The following is a 16,671-nucleotide window of genomic DNA, read 5'->3' as shown; positions in this document are numbered from 1 at the left end:
GTGGGGTGTTTATACAACAGTGGTGTCATAGGAAAATGGCATCTAGTGAGGTCGCAGCCATCTCAGATTCTATGAGTATGCCATAAGATAGCCACACAGAAACGTCATTACCTAATGACACAGTTCTCAGCATGTGACACGAGTATATCAAGTAAGTGACACATGAGTATATCAAGTCCCTTTGACAGGATGCAAAAGGGCCACACACCCATCAGAAAGTTTTCACTCTGTCCTTCCAGCTGGCAGGTGTGCACGAGGGTTCTGGGTTTGGCTTACCTAGTGTGTCACATGGCTCATTCTTCCAGGAACAAATGTCAAATCCTGTGAGGAGGATGGCGTGATCATGCCTCTTGCCATTCTTTTCCACGAGGGCAGATTGCCATTGACAGAAGCTATTTAGAGACTGGTCTGCATGGTGATTGATCAGCAAGCCTTCCTAATGGGAAAAGTACAGAGATTAGAGCCTGATGATTTTGCTAGAGCAGAGAAAGTAGAATCATTGCGGCTGTGGAGGCAGATGCATTATGTTTCTATGGGAAATTATCAGTAGGAAAAAAAACATTGAGCCAAGCTCTACAAAAAAAAAAAAAAAAAAAATCTAATTTAGGTTAATACAAATTTTAGGGGACACTTGAATTATCAGTATGTACTTTCTAAATATATATTTATGATAAAGTTGTTAAACTTTTGGCAAATTTATTCGTATTAAAGTTCAATAGTTTTTCAATAAAATGTAACAAAGACCGCATCTATAGTTTCCTTCTCTGTGAAGTTTGGTACCTAACGGGTCCCAAGCAATCAATAACACAAATGTGAGTTTACAGAATGTCGAACCATTTCCTAGACTCTAAAGAATAAGCGATTAGGGCTGAAGTGATGGTCCAAAGATCAGGAGCACTGGCTGCTTTTCCTGGGGACCCATGTTCAATTCCTAGCATGACACGACAACCCACAACTGTATAAGTCTACAACTGCGTAACCCTATAACTCCCATTCTGGGGGATCCAGCACACTCTCCTTCCCCTGTGGGTAACCAGGTACACCCATAGTGTACATACATATACATGCAGGTAAAACACACACATTACATTGGAGCAGGGAAGTAAGACGGAAACTATTCTTAAAACAATCTTTTATCAAAGCGTTTGGTGAGGCTAAACCACTGAGTTGGGTCAAGTCAAATGCTTTCGATGATAATTCTGTCAGTGAATCGGGGTGCTTCAGGTTTCAGTATCCTTAAGCAGTGTGTGAGTGGCACACCAAAGCCCAGGTGTGCCCCAAACAACACCCACAATACCTTTCTAAAATTCCAGGATAATGTCACAAAGCTAAAACCTCTGCAACTCTACACACCTGGGCAATTAGATCCATTTTCTTTTTCTTGTCTCTGACTCTGCTTTTCACATTCTTTACTGGGGTTAGAGTTGAAGAGGAAAAGCCTCAGGGCCTTTGAAAAATCATCTGTCTGATTGGTGAGATCATAGAGAAAAATACAGCTTACAGATCAAAACACTACAGAGCAGGGAGCACCATGCAATTTAACACATTATTATATGTTCTGTTTTTGCAATTTGCCCAGTTCCTGTGTTGTGCACCTCACCATAATCAATTCAAGGAAGTTTAAGGCCCCTTGTTTATTCTTTGTCATTCCTGAATTGGTGCTTGGGAGACCATAGATTTACTATAAGAATGTTATCATGGATTTCTTCTGGTAAATTCTCAAAATATACTTATGTATCCACCTTTGCATTGGTTAGCATATCTGAGCTCTAAAGTCCAAAGAGCCCTAAAATCTATGAGCAAATTCACCTTCATTATAAGAACTACATATTTATACAGAGTATTTACACTTTGTCTTCTAACAATGCTATATATGTATTTAATATTCACATATAACTGTTTATATAACTATGACTATATTATCTAGATTAATATATGAAGGATTGTTTTGTGATGATTTAGCTCAATTATTGGATTGCATATTACTATTAGACTGCACTTTCCCTAATAAATGGTTGGCATACTTGTTTTCTTTTCTTTTTTTTTTTTAAGATTTATTTATTTATTTACTATATATACAATGTTCTGGCTACATGTATGCTTGCACACCAGAAGAGGGCACCAGATCTCGTTATAGATGGTTATAGGCCATCATATGATTGCTGGGAATTGAACTCAGGACCTCTGGACAGTGCTCTTAACATCCTCTGGACCTCAGACAGTGCTCTTAACATCCAAGCCATCTCTCCAGTCTGGTTGGCATTCTTTCAAATATGAGATTCAAATGACCAGTTCATGCATTAATATAAGTAGGTATCCAATAAATGCATCCTCCACAGCAGAGCAAACGAATAAATAGCTTGCCACTTACGGGTTCCTCTTCCAAAAGAATTAGGCTCACAACCACAATGTTTATGTCACTTCCAATCGTCCCATCTTTGAACAAGCTAGAAACCTGTTGGGATAATTAAAAACACATAAATCTTTTCAGGACACAATCCTGCATACAAAGAATCAATCGGACATATTGATAAGGGTGTAGGCTTTAATTTTACCAGATGCATGTTTCAACAAGAGGCTTTTTTTTTTTCTTAAAAATCAAATTGTTAAAAAAAAATTGTGGCTAAGTGTATAGAATTCCCACACAAGGAATTCTATGTCTTGGGGTTATCAAGAAGGAAGGAACCTGACAATGTCCCTTACCATGTTCATGACAGTGAGAATGTACGTGGTGATGTCATCCTTGCTATGCTTCTCTACCATCTTTGCATCTGCCACTACAAGGGTTTCCACATTGAGACCCTTTTGTGACTTTCCAGCTGATCTTCTGGGCCGTCCCGTGCCCCCATATTCGTCAAAGCGTAGATAAGTGTCGTCTGCAGGAGGCTTGGGAGCATCTGTGGTGGACAGAAGAGCGTTTGGAAGGAAGATCAGCAGAAGAAATCTGGGTGACATAGGCTGAGAGAGATGAGAAAACGGGGAGGTGATGCTGGGTGTCACTGTTGTCATCTGCTTTGCTGGGGCTTTGCTCCTGAGATGTATTCAACTTAGACACTTAGACGCTTAGACGCATGGATGGGTTGGCTGGTGGACAGGCGGACAGATTGGTAGATTCAGAAATATTAAACGTGCTCAGAGATAAGTAAAAGAAAACAAGCTGCAGACAAAGCAGGCCAGCAAATGTCAATGAAGAAAAGAGAAAAAAAAAATCTCATTTTTATTCCTTAATGAAATACATTGACTAGGTAATACCAACAGCCAAGGGAAATGTCAGAAACACTATCTTATGTAACCAACTGTGCCAGCTCCTGTTAGTGCGAGGAGCCCTCACCTGTCTGTGCTGAGCAGTGTGGGGCCTGGTTGCCATATGCGGCTACCAAATTAGTGGGATGTGGCTGGTGAACATAAGGATCAGATTCTTCATCACATAAAAAAAAAATTAATATTTAACTTGGTCACTGAAAAATGAAAACAACTTTGAAACAATGGAGTATCAAAAATCTATCATTTCAGCATTGAATCGTAGGAAATCTATACACAAATTAAGTACCTCCAATGGAAATTTTGTTATTGGAATTGACACTAAGTCATAGAGTTAATTCAGTACATACCTTTTCAGAATACAATATGAAATCCCTCATTAGCAGTCTGCTACTTTGGTTTTAATTTGAGATAATATTTTATATGTTGTGAGTTAGATAAAATGCTACTGAAAGTAATTTGTTTTTAAACTTATCATTTGGGGTTTTTGTTAACAGATGTTAATGAATGAGTGTGTGGTGTGTTTGTACCTCTGTGTGTGTGTATGTGTGTGTGTGTACTTGTGTGTGTGTGTACATGGATGTGGAAGCCAGAGGCTGACAATGGGTGTGTCTTTCTCCATCAACCTCCATCTTACACGTGGAAGCAGGGTCTCTCAGTTGAACCCAGACATTGTCAACTCAGCTAGTCTAGTTGCCATTACCTCAGTGGATCCCATTTCTACCTTCCCAATGCTGCAGAGATTACTGGGTGTTTGTCAGGAGGAGAACCTGGCATTTACATAGGTCCTGGGGATCTGACCCCTGGCTCTTACACCTGTGCAGAAAGTGGCCCATTCCACTGAGCCATCTCCTCAGCACTTACTTCCGATATATATATATATTTTTTCAATGGCAGAATTTCACGTAACCCAGACTGGGCTTAAATCCCCTCCCTACAAGGATGGGTTGAAACTCCTGATCCTCTTGCCTTCAGCTCTTGAGCTCTTGGAATACAGGTCTACATCACTGTACATCACTGTATCTTCCTGAAACTAGTTTTGAACACAGCTGTTAGGAAATGCAAACTTTTTGGTTCTTATCTACTGGACCTTGATGGTCTACAAAAAAAAAAAAAAAAAAAAAAAAAAAAAGAGCAAAAGAGACTGGAAACACAGCTTGGCTGGTCCAGAGCTTTAGTGAACATACGTTAAGGCCCTGGGCTTGATCCCAGCGGTAGTGGGGAAAGGATGCACAGTGTCATTTGTTGAAACAGGGGCTTGTTATACAGGTCAAGCTGGCTTTGACCTCCTAAGTCTTCTGCTTCCTCCTTCAAAGCACTGGTATAGGGATCTGTCACTGGCTTATGGGGCATGCTCAAGATTTCCCCTGCTCACTGCCAGCTCCCCTTCAGGAGCCAACATTCCTGAGAGGCATCCTGAGTCATCTTTTCTTTGGGTCTCTAGAAGAACACTCATCTGTGAATTTTTTTTTTTTGACTATAAAAAAGCTGGGAACTTTCCCTAAGATTGGGACCTTTGGTTAAAACTGGGAGATGCTAAAAAGGCCCAAAAAGGACCCATATCTACATCTTTCCGAGTTGAAGTTAGGACGGCCGCTCCTTCAGCACGGGGTCCACCAGTCCTTCTGCAAGGCCACATCCGAGAACGAGCTCAGTGCAGCCTCGACCTGCCACATCAGCGAACCCAGCTGCCCCCAAGACTACCCGTCGAGGCCCTCTTCAAACCAGGACAAGGAAAGTCTCCTTACATACATTTCTTGCGTCGTCCACAAAAATGCTGCTTTTGCCACCTTCGATGGCGGTACTCTGTCTCTTGGCTCTGGGAAGCAGGGGGAGTGTGACTTGGGGGGTGACCAGGAAAAGTCCGGTGGGAGCCAGGGTAGTCTTGGTACCGCTGGACCCTCTTCTCTGCTGTCCTTTTGTACAGGACGTGAGGATGGTGGCCTGCAGGCGAGCTGTAGTTGTGTTCCTGGGCCAGCAGCTGAGGTAGCGGTGAGATGAGGAATTCATTGTCTCGTGTCCTTATCAGACCTGACTAAAAAAGCCAAACACAAAGAGCACACTCATGACTCCATGCGTTGCCTTTTCCTGGGTTGATTCTGGGCGTCTTTGCATTGATTACTTCCTGTGACTAGACACTGTGCAAAATGCTCGGTATTAAAATGCGTTTTAAAATTGTGTATGTGCGTGTGTTGTGTGTGTGTATGTGTGCGCGCATCTGTATATGTGCAGGTCAGAGGATAATTTGTAGTAGGCAGTTCTCTCCTTCTGCCACACAGGTCCCTGGAATTGAACTCATGTCATCAGGCTTGGTGGCAAGTACCTGTGCCTGCTAAACCATCCTACTGGCCCTGCCACGTCACTTTTATCTGCAGTATTACGTGCTGCTTTTATAGCTCCGGTTTTACAAAGGGGACAAGTAGGCTGGCTCTCTCCCTCCTAAATCAATGTTAATCTTAAGTGAATGTTAGGGTAGTAAAGGGTTCAAATACAGGGCTTCACACACACTAAATATGCCATGCCTCCCCTAGGCTGTCTGGGTAGACTGCCGGTATTTTATGCTTTTATTGATTTATTTGTGTGCATACACGTGATGTGTGCATATGTATGTGTGTCCATGTGTGTTCGTGTGTGTTTTATGTGTGTACACTCCATGCATGCATGTGAAGGCCGATGTAGGAAGATGCTGGGTGTCTTGCTCTCCCACTCTCCCATATTCCTTTGAGAGGGGGGTCTCTTTCTCTTACTGAACTTGGAGCGAGGCTTCTGACCAGTAAGCCCCAGACATCCTCCTGTCTCCACCCTCACAGTGCCAAGAGCCATATCCCAGATCGTTACGTGGCTGCTGGGATTTGAACTCTGATCCTCGTTTTCCAGAGCAAGCATTCTTACCCACTGAGCCATCGCTCTGGCCCCTATACCAGTGGTTCTCAACCTTCCTAATGCTGTGACTTTTAACACAGTCCCCCACATAGTGGAGAGCCCCAACCATAAGTTACAGCCATTGCTTCTTCATAATTGTAATTTTGCTGCTGTCATGAATCACGATGTAAATTATCTGTGTTTTCAAGCCCCAAAGGGGTTACAACCCACAGTTTGAGAACCGCTCTTCTAGACTGACAACGTTAAGAAACGTTTCTGAAAGGCTGAGCTAAGGGATGTTCCTCTTGAACAGCTTTGACTGCTCGACACTGATGAGACGTAGATGGAGCAGCGAATAGAAAAGCAATCCATGGCTTGCACTAAGTATTGATTTCATACGTGTTAAAACAGCACGAGAGGAAGAAACGTGCAATCGCCTCTACGCGGAGGTCTAGGGGCTCCGATGAGCTGACTGTCATAAAGAGTGAATTAAGAAGGGATGCCAGTAAACCCACAGTCACAGTTCTACCTTCCAGGCTCGCCCCACAATACAAGCACCACTGTGCCAAGCGTGGTCGCGACTTGCCCTTGGCCTGCAGCACAGGCTATCCTCTCCTTTGGCTCGTACCCAGGGTACCCAGGGAACGTGGTAAATGAACCTGCAGCTTCAGCCTTGCCACAGGGCAGTGGTTCTCAACCTTCCTAATGCCCTGCCCCTTTAATACAGCCCTTTATGCTGTGGTGACACCCTAACCGTAGGAGTATTCTCCTTGCTACTTCACAGTTCTAATTTTGCTACCGTTATAAATCGCAATGTGAATATCTGTATTCTCTGGTGGTCTCAGGTGACCCCTGTGAAAGGGTTATTGGGCCCCCATGACCCACAGGTTGAGAACCATCACTTTATAACCCGTTAATAGAGACAATTCTTACGGTCTCACAGACCATTTGAATTTCTTATTATGACCACTGGGTGGTTTGTATCCCCTGCATCCTGCATGATGAGGTCATAGGAGCAGGACTAAGGTGGTGAAGAAATGAGCAAAGAGCAGACACGGAGACACAGGTAGAGAAAAGCTGGAGTCAGGTCGACCCTGTGCACTCTTAGGAAGGCTCACCAACTACCCAACAATCCAGCCCCTCAGAGCTTTCACTAAGAACAGCAAAGAAGGAGAGGGCTCTGTAGGAGAGCCGTCTCAGGATGCATGTCCTCTGTGAGGAGGAAGCTTTGCTGCTTACATTTGCACACACTGGCCAGTCACTTGTAAACACTTATACTAGCACGCATTTGCGCTCAGACCAGAGATGGGGTTTGTCACCTCCAAGTGAGGCCTTACCTTCTCATGCAATGAAGGAGCATCTGCTGTGTGCTCTATAGGGCTCAGGACACATCACACAACGGTTGAGGAGCACTGCAAGGCTTGTTGTCGTTGGCGAGCTGGGTGAGTGGGGGTGTTGGAGCAAGAGCAGCTTACGTGGGGACACAGAGTCAGCACCGCTCTCAGACTGTGGGATGCAGCGGAGTGGAGTGGTCTACAGAGTCAGGGTTCATCCCTGAGTTGAAGTTCAGCTTGGCTTTCCCAAAAGAGGCCCCAGAAATACAGGATTTGGTCCTCATTTTCCTGCCCTGTTAAAAGTTGGCTAACCTCTGAAAGGTTGGTTATATTATGGCTACTGATATCTAGAGCCTGGGGACCAAAACAGATGGTTTCATTCATCAGGCACACATGGGCACCTATGTCCTGATCCTTTCTAGGTACTGGCATTTACAAAAGGAACACACAGTCAGTGGAAGAGATATTGTGTCCTCATGGAGAATGGGAGAGAGGAGGAGCAATGGTATTAAAACTACCCTGTCCCCTTTCCAAATGATCATGGTTAGGCTGGGGAGATAACTCAGTCGTTACAGTGGTTGCCATGCAAGCATGAGAACCTGAGTTGAGCTATCGCATCCCAATTAAAACACTAGCAGGCGTGGTGGCACACCTTTGTAACCCCACTTCCAGGGGAGCAGATACAGGAGGATCCCTAGGGCTCACTGGTCAGCCTGCCTAGTGAGATCCAGGCCAGTGACAGAATCTGCCTCAAGAAACAAGATGATGACTCCTGAGGAAGGACTCTTGAGTCTGTCCTCTGGCCTCATATGAATGTACATATACCTATTCAGGCAAATACATAAAAAATGAAATAAGCAAAATCCTACCATTTCAGAAACACTGTTCATCGTATTGCCTGGATAGACATGCCCTACCTTCCTCCATCTAACTCAGGCAGTGCTACCAGAAACTTCCATCTTTAATCCTCACACTTTCCACCTAGCTCCTGTCAATGACCAGAACTCTCATCAACGACAAATCAACATTTCATACTGCTCTCTGCGATCTATATTTTGCCAGCTCCACAAATTCCCGTGCTCCCTGCTGGCTTCATCTGTCCCGTCCTTCCCCACACCATTCTAAAGAGAACAGTTCTTTTGTACCTTGAGATCTCTTACCACCGACTGGCTGTTTTCTTATATATATTCTTCCTTTGGAATTTTCTAGTAACTTGTTTGATAACTAGCAGTAGGTACCTCAGACCCATGCACATTCTCTCAGAGCTTCCTCTGGCTTTTTTTTTTCCTTTTAACCATCCTGGTAGTTAGTGGAATGTACAAGCAAGTTACGAGCCTGTATTTCTTCTGTAAATGCTAGGCACTGATGTCTCAGCTGCTATGTCATATCCTCAGAGAAGCTGGAAACTACCCGGTCCCCTTTCCAAATGATCACGAGCCATGGTCTGGTGTCTCCCTAGTTCTCTCCAATGAAAGAAATACAACACTGCTCTTCCCACGCCTAATATAATCTGTGGTAATGTGGACCACACAGGAATCCCCAGGGCAATTCTCATGCTAACAGACAACAAATATTTGTTTCTTAGTCAACAAACACGTGTCAGCTGAGAGAAGGCCATTAGGAGACAGGAAGAAAACCAGGCTCGGGAAGTGAAGGAAAATCCCAGCTGCAAACACAGGTGGAATCTGGGCTCTCTGTTTCCTGTGCAGGGCCCTCTCTTCCATGCCACGCTGGCCCCTCTTCTAAACTACATGCAGACAAAAGGCACCATTTACAGCCCTCCTCAGACAGAGGCATTAGCTGAAGGAAAAAAATAAATGCCTCAAAAGCCCTCTAGCTTTCCCAACTTCCTTACTTGGTTTAACTAATATCCTCTAAGTGCCTTGACTGGACTGGCCGGTTTGGAATCTTGCCCTTTTCTCCCTAGCCTACGAAGACTCTAGGCTGCTCAAAGGCAGAGGGGGCATTTCTATGTCGAGACATCAATAAAATAGTCATCTCAAGGCAGGACAGAAGGTTGTGGACAGTTAAGTGGACAGGGAGGGAGTGGAGGCCTTCTCCCTGGAGTCTGGTTGAAGCCTCTTGCTTCTAGAGATGCAGGGACCACAGCACAGCTGACATCATGTGCTGTGAAGCAATGTTTTTATAAAGAGATGGTGTAAACAAGAGAGTTCAAATAGCAACATCCATGCTGGAGACCACTGTTCTTTCCTGGCTTCAGCTTCCCAGGAGTCTCACAAACTCCTTTTACAACGAAAAGAAATGCATGATCCCCGCTTAAGGGCCATGGCTTTATCCAAATCTGATCCCATCAGAGTCACCCGGAACCACCCTCTAATCTCAGTTATCAAGAAAGGGGGGAGGGGCTATTCCTTAGTAATCCTTTGAGGTGTAACTTAAAAGATGCCCAGATCGAGTTTGTGGGTGCTGCTTAGATGTTCAGGTCGGACTCACCCTTAAAAAGCCCACACCCTCTCAAGTGGGTCTTACCTTTTCCCTGATCACTTCTCTTTACACCAATCCCCATGCCTAAACCTATGTTAGAATATTCTCCTAATAAACTCCAGCTGACCTTCCTATTGGGTCTGAAACGCTTTTCTTTGGCTGAGTGAAGACTCCAGCTTCTCCTGAGTGGACATCTCTGCAAGAAGCCTTCAGTCTACTTCAGAAGGCAGTGTTGCGCTGTCTCCAGCTGATAGCTCACTTCAGCTAACTGGCCTATATTGGGACAAATACCCTTGGGCCTCCACACTATAGTTTCATGTAAAGTGTCTAAAATAACTCTTTGTCACAATACAATTATTGCACTGTGCTAGATAATTTTTTCTGGGATCTGATGGAAAGCAATGAAACAAAGAAACAGACTATAGTTTAAAGATACAGGCCCAGCACATCCAAATAAAACCATCTATGTGTGAAGTGTGTGGATCCTTCTGACTTAAATGAATGCAACATTCAGCCTAAATGCAGTGAATAAGATGGATCATGGTCTCCTGTGGCTTTTAATTCAACAGAGAAAACACCGATGAAGCTGGTAAATATCACAGATGAAAATAAAATATTCATTAGTATGCATGATGGAGTGTGGGGGAGGGAAGACCAGGATCCTATTGGAAATAACAGCAAGTGTGTGTGTGTGTGTGTGTGTGTGTGTGTGTGCGCGCGCGCGCACGCGCGCATGCCTGTGAGTTTTACAGGAAGCTTTTCTGAGGACAGTGAAGGTCACTGAAACTAGAAGATTTTTACTGATCCAGGCAGAGAAACACTGATTGGAACAAGAGAATGACATCACAGAACTAAGAGTAGAAAAGTGGCGGTAAGCAGGAAGAAGGCAAGAAAGACAATCTTAGGTGTCACAGGACACAGAAATGGGGGAGGGCTCCAGTACTCTGAGCTGGCGATGTCATAAACTGATGGCAAATAATTTGTCAAAATGACAAAGAGATTAAATAAAACAAAATGGTATTAGTCAGTAAAGAAAAAAAGGTCAATACACAACCTCCTCTTCCCTCCACCAAGGGAGATGATGGCCTGGGTGTGGCGCCTCTTACTGGACACTGCAGGAAAAAACAGCCTGCAAGGATTTGTTCTAGTGTAGTTTCCTTTCTCAATTTTAAAGAAACAGAATTAACCACTAAATTTTAAAATAAAGTGCTGGATACAGAAATTGTGGTACATTTACACAATGGAATACTCAGCAATTAAAAACAAGGAAAACATGAAATTCCCAGGCAAATGGTGGGATCTAGAAAAGAACTGTCTTTGATCACTTCCCCCTAAGTGGGGAGCAGCCTCACCAGTCCACAAAGGAAAACAATGCAGCCAGTCCTGATGAAACCTGATATGCTAGAGTCAGATGGAAGTGGAGGAGGACATCCCCTATCACTGGACTGGGGGTGGGGGGTATATAGGAGAAGAGGAGGGAGGGAGGGCAGGATTGGGAGGGGATGGGGGAGGGGGCTACAGCCGGGATACAAAGTGAATAAAATTAAAAGAATTTCAATAAAAATTAAAAAAAAAAATAAAGTGCATACTAACCACAGGACAATATCTTAATAATAGCTCTTTTTTAGTGATGCTCCTGTTCTCTTTAATTTATTTTATTAATTACATTTTGTATCCCACCTGTAGCTCCCTTCCTCTTCCCCTCCCAATCCCACTCTCCCTCCTTCTTCTCCACCATGCCCCTTCCCCAGTCCACTGATAGGGGCGGTCCTCTTCCCCTTCCATCTGATCTTAGTCTATCAGGTCTCACCAGGAGTGTTGGCATTGTCTTCCTCTGTGGCCTGGTAAGGCTACACTCCCCTGAGGGGGAGGTAATCAAAGAGCAGGCCAAATCAGTTCATGTCACAGACAGTCTCTGTTCCCATTACTAGGTAACCTATTTGGACATTGATCTGCTATGGGCTACATCTGAGCAGGGGTTCTAGGTTATATCCATGAATGGTCCTTGGTTGGAGTATCAGTCTCAGAAAAGACCCCTGTGCCCAGATTTTTTGGTTCTCTTGCTCTCCTTGTGGTGCTCCTGTCCTCTCCAGATCTTATTATCTCCCCCTTCTTTCATAAGATTCCCTGCACTCTGCCCAAAGTTTGGCTATAAGTCTCAGATGCTCCTGTTTTTAATCAAATCTTTAATCAGTAAAACCAGCTGTCTATCTACATGTATGTATGTGTATTATATATTACATGCATATTTCATATATATTCTCTATATATTTATATATGAATATATAATATATTCATATATATGCTGGATGGACTATAATGTCATTATATATATATATGTATATATATATATATATGTATGTATGTATACTCACATACCAAATCTTCAGGAAAAATACATAGTGCTTTCCTTAAATATCAGATTTCAAATTCTCTTAGAAGCTTTAAATAGGAAATGGAAGACTCCTGAAGAAGTTAGTGGTGATTGGGTGTTTAATTCATTTTTAAAAGTTCAGTGTGAGCAGTCTTGAATATCAATGAAAATTAGGAAGTTATAAGCTCCTTCAGAAATTTGTATCTCAGGGCCTTTAAGTATCCACCCTTCCCCAAAACCTGAAACACCTTCCTGGACTAATGGCATGTACTACATCTGAAGCAGAGCTGTAGATGAGACGATCATTGGAACATCAAGCAAATCTCTGGGGATGATAATGAAAGCAGGCCCATGGGTAGTATCGTTCCACTTTAGTTTTCACCAAAGCATAACCGACAGGGGCAACCAGGTGGCTCCCAGAAGGCTAGCTGGAAAAATATTGGGGAAGACATATCATCTACTTCTATAGTCACTGATCATCAAATCCATTTCCAAATTTTAATTTCTATTCTAGCCACAATAGCATTTAAAATGTTGTTTTTCCAATCAAGATTGCCATGCATTTAACTTTTTAAAAGGATTTCTTTTATGTGGGTGTTTTGCCTGCACGTACATCTGTGTACCATGTGTTTGTGTTCCCTGTGGAAGCCAGAAGAGGGCATCAGATTTCCTGGGCTGGGTTACAGACAGTTGTGAGCTACCACGTGGGTGCTGGGTACTGAAGCTCTGCATGATCAGGTGCTTTTAACCCCTGGGTCAACTGTCCATCACCCTATATTGTCATTCCTTTTCAAGATACATGATTTTATCCAAGCCATCACAGTGAAGGATAGATAATTGAATCTCTGCCCTGTATGTGTGGTGCCATTCTAAAGGCAATTTTCCAGGACAGATTAGATGAAAGGCTTAAGAAAAAGTCATCAGTATGAAACAAAAAAATCTGTGATTTGGAAGCAGAGGATGAGAGAAATGAAGGGATGAAACACAGAACCGCAGTGAAAAACTTTCAGCAGTCTTTGTTGGAGGAGAGCCTGTGGCATGAGGATGTTTATTGATTTTTGTCCAGAAGCAACAAAATTTACTGAGGGAAATTGGGTGGAATGACACAAAGATAAACAGTTAAGGAAAATGACCAAGAGAATAACTGAATTGAAAGGTGAAGCATAAATGCTCCCTACATGGGCTTAAATGCTCTAAGTTGATTATTATTATTATTACTATTATTTTTATTATTATTTGCATTTCCTAAACAGTAGTAGAGCTCAAGGCTTCTCTAGGTGAAATAAGTCAATCTTAAGCCATAGCGTGCTATATCATGAGCATCTCAGTAAATGTTACACGCACACACACATACACACACACACACACACACACACACACACGATAGCACTGGTGGCCTCTTGAACAGAAGAGCAAGCAGATGGTGAAATGATTCATCAGAAATTGTTTGCTAAATCCCAGGTGAGAACAAGTGGACTCATCTGGATCACTGCTCAGGCCAAAAGGAGGACATCTGCTGATGCCAAGCCCTGAAATGACCAGCCCGGGTGGCTTGCTCCGTTTTCTATAAAGTATATAATTTTAGGAGAACTAAACAGAAACTTCTGTCATCTGCACTTGCAAAGAATGTTGGTTAGATGACTGGAGAGGCCCTCAAGTGTGCACATGCACTCCAAAAGAGAAGAAAGATCCAAGATTCCCTGTTGTTCTCAAAGGGAAAAACATCTCCTGTACTGTTAACCAGGCCTTTAACCAACTATGTTATTTTTATGATTTTCCTCTTCATTTAGACCTGAAATTCTGGACTGAGAAACAATGCTGGATGAGGCAAGTCTTGGAGACCTGTAAAGAAAAGGGTTAATGAAAGTCTTCCAGATGTGACTGAAGATTCATAAAGACAGAGAAGTCGTGGATATTTCCACTTTGGAGAGTTTCTTAACTCAGAGTGGAGGTTTTAGGATTCAGATTGGATGGTTTGAGTGGGAAAAGAGGACAGCGATGGGTAGTAAAGAATTTGCCCGATTTCTTCTCTTGCATGGCCAATATGGACACTAATTTCATATCTACAGTGTTCAGGAAAGCAGATGTTTAGATGTAGCCTCGTGTATTATGAAGACCTGATCTCTTCCTTCTCCACAGGAAGGAGGTGGCATGTCTTCGTTCAGTTCACTGGCATCATGAAGAAAGGGAAGCCGCTGACCATTCTGAATGAGTTCCAGAGTCATCACTGCATTAATAGAACACTGTGGGCTTTCTAGAGCACGTGGAAGCAGATCATGACTATGGACTAGAGACCCAAGTCGCATGCTGGCCATCTCTTTAGATGAAGCAAACAAACGCCTGCCCCTTCCACAGACTACCTGATGAACTGAATGATCCCACACATGCTCATGGGGCACTCTGCCTGTAGTTTATTCAGGTGCAACCCTAGTCAAAACTGACTTCTTTATGCGACCCCTGACCTCCACAGGGTAGGTCATGTCTCCATGCTGACAATGACAAGAAGAAATCAGAAAAAAGACACCCAATCCTGCTACATGCGTCTATTCCAAAGGTTTGCCTTGCTTCTCTTCCCTCACTAAGGACAGCCAACTACATCATAGAATTCACTATTCTACAGTACTTCATACGAGCCAAAAGCAGCTCCAAATCAAAAGTAACCAATGTGGCTTTGATTGCATGGAGAACTCACATCCTGACACAACGGTGAACAGATTCTGGCCCTTTCCTCAAAGCACCAGGGCCACAGCTATCTGACAGGCGAAGAGGCAGCCATTCCAGAAGCTCTTCATACATATATAGTAAATTCACTGTTTAGCTAGTTTCTACTGGAATAAACAGTTCATGATGACAACAACTCAAGAATATCTGCTTTGTCTGGAAGCTGTGTGCCATACAGCCTTCCCTCACTGTCCTTTCCTTCCTTCCTTCCTTCCTTCCTTCCTTCCTTCCTTCCTTCCTTCCTTCCTTCCTTCCTTCCCTCCCTCCTTCCCTCTTTCCTTCCTTCCCTTCTCTCTTTTTATGTTTTCTTTTTTTGAGACAGGATTTCTCTGTCCAGCCCCAGCTGTCCTGAACTCCTCTTGTAGACCACTCTGGCCTTGAACTCAGGGATCCATGTGCCTCTGCCTCCAGAGTGCTGGGATTAAAGGCATGTGCCACCATTGCCCATCTTTAAACATGTATCCTATTAGAATTTCTGGAGGATGTGACTTTGGGGAAGAGACAGCCATTGAAGTATCAGACTTTAAAAAAGCAAACCACTGTACAGCCCAGAGTCCTAGTTACTAGGTATTCTTTTTGTCATACCAAACAAATCAGGAAGACTTAAAGACACAGTAAGTGTGGGTCTATGTCAGAAATGAAGGGTGAGGACAAGAGGTGTTTAAGCTGCGAGGTTACCGTTTCCTTGTTTCTTGCCATTTTCACACCAAGAGGTATTGAAGAAAGTGGCAGGGGATCTGTGGATCCAGAGATAGAGGGCTCACTGGTTCTCCAGAATACACCCTGGTTGATCATTACTGATCTAGTTTTTATTTCGTCTAACACCACTCTCGTATATGTGCTTATTACTATATTCTAACTACTTTCAGAGCAGGACCAGACTACTCTGACCAATGGCAGCCCTATCATATCCTAGAAGTCCTTTTTGAAGTAATTAAGCACAGCAGACAGGAAGGAGGAAAAGCCACACCTGCCCAGCCTCTTAGCCAGCCAAGTGTCATAGTCAACTTGACACAGCCTAGAGGCACCTGAGAAGGATATCCCAACTGAGGGACTGTGTAAACTAGATAAGCCTGTGGGAATGTGTGTGGGTGACCATCTTGAATGTGAATTGGTTAAAAGGGCCCAACCCACTGCAGGTGCACAGTTCTCTGGTGGTGCAGGGCTGCATAAGAGTAGAAAAAGCGAGCTGAGTGCAAGTCACGGAGCAGCACAGGGAGTGGTGTAGCAGTGGTTAAAAGTTCTTCCTGCTGTGACTTCCCCACAAGCAATGATGAGTTATAACCTGGAACTAGGAGCTGAAATAAATCCCTTGCAATCCCCTATCCCTTCATGCCTTGAGTGTTTATCACAGCAACAGAAACGAAACTAGGACAGGAGGCATGAAAGTAAAGACACTGATATCTCTATTTAAGAAGCTGCGCTACTTTGGGAGACAAACACAAGCACTTAATCAGACACCCATTTTCCGGGTCACCTTCCTGATTTACAGATCTGTTCCACAGGCTGCCCAGTCATCCTGCACTGATGGAGGGGGGGTGGGGTGGGTGTTTTTCTAGTTTCTTCCTAGTCCTCGGAATATAAGTGCCTAGAAAGACAGAGATAAATGGTGTTGATTTTGTGCCTGAGCATTTGCCAGAGCTTGGGCATGATACTGAATGTATGTACAGAGTT

The 16,671-nt window shown here is 43.6% G+C and overlaps 1 protein-coding gene across 3 annotated transcripts in view; it reads right to left on the bottom strand.

The window, feature by feature from the left end:
• The window catches only part of Adamts18 (ADAM metallopeptidase with thrombospondin type 1 motif 18), a 153,520-nt gene that overhangs the window by 83,478 nt on the left and 53,371 nt on the right, over positions 1-16,671 (bottom strand). For 2 of the 3 annotated variants that reach the window (XR_009594536.1, XM_060391926.1), the window contains exons 3-6: positions 5,014-5,296; positions 2,704-2,897; positions 2,372-2,455; positions 277-436 (exon numbers count right to left, since the gene is read on the bottom strand). Coding sequence is in view for 2 of the 3 variants with exons in the window: in XM_060391926.1 (XP_060247909.1) it covers positions 277-436; positions 2,372-2,455; positions 2,704-2,897; positions 5,014-5,296 (721 nt within the window). In the remaining variant the exon portion in view is untranslated. Of the gene's footprint in view, positions 1-276; positions 437-2,371; positions 2,456-2,703; positions 2,898-5,009; positions 5,297-16,671 lie in introns of all 3 variants that reach the window. The other variant, XM_021632110.2, reaches the window with a different exon arrangement.

The sequence above is a fragment of the Meriones unguiculatus genome, chromosome 10 (genome assembly GCF_030254825.1).
Source record: "Meriones unguiculatus strain TT.TT164.6M chromosome 10, Bangor_MerUng_6.1, whole genome shotgun sequence".
NCBI lineage: Eukaryota > Metazoa > Chordata > Mammalia > Rodentia > Muridae > Meriones > Meriones unguiculatus.
Note: the sequence above shows the minus strand (reverse complement) of the source record. Positions and strands in the feature narration are given on the sequence as shown.